At 38.1% G+C, this 2,778-nt stretch overlaps 1 protein-coding gene across 1 annotated transcript in view; it reads left to right on the forward strand.

Moving 5' to 3' along the window:
* Positions 1-2,302, forward strand: part of LOC144448621 (uncharacterized) — an 18,994-nt gene extending 16,692 nt beyond the window's left edge. Inside the window, exons 11-13 of the mRNA XM_078138899.1 lie at positions 454-619; positions 1,410-1,603; positions 2,262-2,302. Coding sequence (XP_077995025.1) covers positions 454-619; positions 1,410-1,603; positions 2,262-2,302 — 401 coding nt within the window. The remainder of the gene's footprint in view (positions 1-453; positions 620-1,409; positions 1,604-2,261) is intronic.
* The last annotated feature ends 476 nt before the right edge of the window (positions 2,303-2,778 follow it).

A 2,778-nucleotide genomic window follows, 5' to 3' on the forward strand; every position in this document is an offset into this window, starting at 1 on the left:
TTTTTTTGTGCGTGGTTGTATCCAACAGAAAATATAAACGGTATTGTGAAAGTCGCTGTATTATTGTTGCTATGGTTTTTAGTTAGTTTCATACAACAGTTTTGAGTGTTTGTATTTGTGGGTTTGTAATTTAAGCAGCACATTTTAATCATTAGTAACTAATATAGTAATACAGTATACGAACCCATTCTTTCTATGTTTGTATGTTTGGCCTATAGGACCGTTTTCAAAACAAATAATGGTACCGTAGAAAGCTTTCAACTGTACAGTTCATTCAACAATGTGCCTTGGAGGCATACTTTAGCGACCACAACTCTAACTAAAGACCTTATTACACCTAACATAAGTCTACAAGCTGAGTTATTTTGATTTCATGGGGATGTAAAGGTACAATAGACTTGTTTTGCCATTCTTTACTTTTTATCTCACTTGAATATTTACCCTAATTTTCAGACTCTGCGGCATTTGTAGCGATAATGGCGGCGCATTACGGACATTATACAAGTGAATACATCGACTGGGCTCTTACTCAAGTTCACTATGCCCTTGGCGACACGGGTCGAAGTTTTGTCATTGGGTTTGGCGAAAACCCACCACAGCAACCACATCACCGAGCAAGGTAAAGATATACCCTTAGCGCCCTCTAGACTTTTTATTAGTAATTAGATTGTGTTTGTGTTTGTGTTTGTGTTTGTGTTTGTGTTTGTGTTTGTGTTTGTGTCTGTGTTTGTATTTGTTTGTGTGTGTGTGTTTGTGTTTGTTTGTTTGTGTGTTTGTGTGCTTGTGTTTTTTGTTTGCATTCCATTGTACCTTTAATGATAACAGGAGTCAATTATGTGTACTACTAGATAAAGCAGCTCCAAAAAACACAAAAGTGTGAAATGTCAGTTGTTGACCTAAACAAAATAATACTTTTCAGGACACTTTCCAACTACATATTTTGTACATAAACAATGGGAGTGTTGGTGAAAATCATCACAAAGGAATTCGCGAAACCAAACAGGCGACAGGTATTGACGGATCAGCATACTAATAGGTGGATAGAGGACCAGACAGAGCAGTAGACAGACAGACAGACAGACAGACAGACAGACAGACAGACAGACAGACAGACAGACAGACAGACAGACAGACAGACAGACAGACAGACAGAAAGACAGGCAGACAGACAGAGAGACAGGCAGGCAGGCTGGCAGGCAGACAGACAGACAGACAGACAGACATGCACACTGTCATAGAGACAGACAGACAGACAGACAGACAGACAGACAGACAGATAGATAGGTCTATATAGTCAGACAATCAGACGCAATATTAAGCGTGATAATGCACATTATTGAAAGTGGAAAGTGAAACCCGATAACCCAAGCACAATTGTGTTTACATTCGTATCATATTACTATCCCCAGTTCCTGTCCCGACCCACCAGAAGCCTGCAAATGGTCGACCTACAATTTAGATGCCCCAAACCCACATACCTTGACAGGTGCTTTGGTCGGTGGTCCAAGTAACATAGACGACGAATACTCAGATGATAGGAGTAACCATTATACGAACGAGGTGACGTTAGATTACAATGCGGGTTTCCAGTCTGCTATAGCAGGTATGTATGTACCCGGGAACTTTTAACCACCATACATGTGTCTGTTTATATATTATGTATTTTGGCGGCGATCTGCAAGGATTATGGTACGTAGCTGGTGCAAAGGAAATGTATCAATGCTGATAGTTTTATGTAAGCACCAGATGACGAATCGAAGAAGCGTAAATAAATGTTATGTTGTTTCTGAAGTTTTGCTGAAATATTTGTCGCTCCAGAGGGCGCTCTAACTGTTTCAACCTGAATGCGACACGATGAACACTTAATTAACTATATGCCGGTCCTGTATCTTGACCTTCAACAAACGTAATATTTGGGAATCAAAACTCCAACTCTACAACTCTACATAGAAAGTGAACTGAGGCAACTTGAAAGTACGATAATATTATTTAAAATTCACCGAGGGAAAGTGCTCAGATAGTGATCGCTACGTTATTTGTTTAAAAAAAAAATAAAAAAAAAATAAAAAAATCACTCCACTCACTCACTCACTCACTCACTCACTCACTCACTCACTCACTCACTCACTCACTCACTCATATCAGATCATCTCTGAACTTTAGTCAAACGGATAGTCTGTTTCTAAATAGCTGTAAACCTGACAATTTCGCTCTAGTTTTTTTTTAAATGATTTATTTTTATTTATCTTTTTCACTTACAGGGTTACGTCATCTCCAGTTAGTTGGACTGTACCCGGATTAAGGGTCGTGTCGAATCGTGTGTTTATTTGTAAATATTTGAATTTGAATTTATATTTTGAAAATTTTTGAAATTTAAAATAGAGATCGGATACTCTTTGAACACAACGTTGTGTATTTTGTACGTAAACTTGAGTATGAATACAGCGCATTGCAGGTTCCTGTATACTCTGACTCTCAGTTTGATACAGCCACACAGAAACCGACAATAAACTGCACGTTACATTTAATGATGGCTATATTGAATGAATACAGTTTCTTGCTACATTTTAATTATCTAAAGGTAATAAACTAACGTACCACCACGCAGACACAAAATGTAGATATCAAAACCTGGACGCCGCTCTGTCTGCGTCTTGTTGCAGTGCCTTTGATTGATTGATTTCACAGTAATCTACAGCACGCTCTATATTTACAGATGTACAGATGATACCAATGACATATTTTTATACGAATGTTATCAATTAAGTCACGTTTTTA

The sequence above is a fragment of the Glandiceps talaboti genome, chromosome 17, assembly GCF_964340395.1.
Source record: "Glandiceps talaboti chromosome 17, keGlaTala1.1, whole genome shotgun sequence".
Classification (NCBI taxonomy): Eukaryota; Metazoa; Hemichordata; class Enteropneusta; family Spengelidae; genus Glandiceps; species Glandiceps talaboti.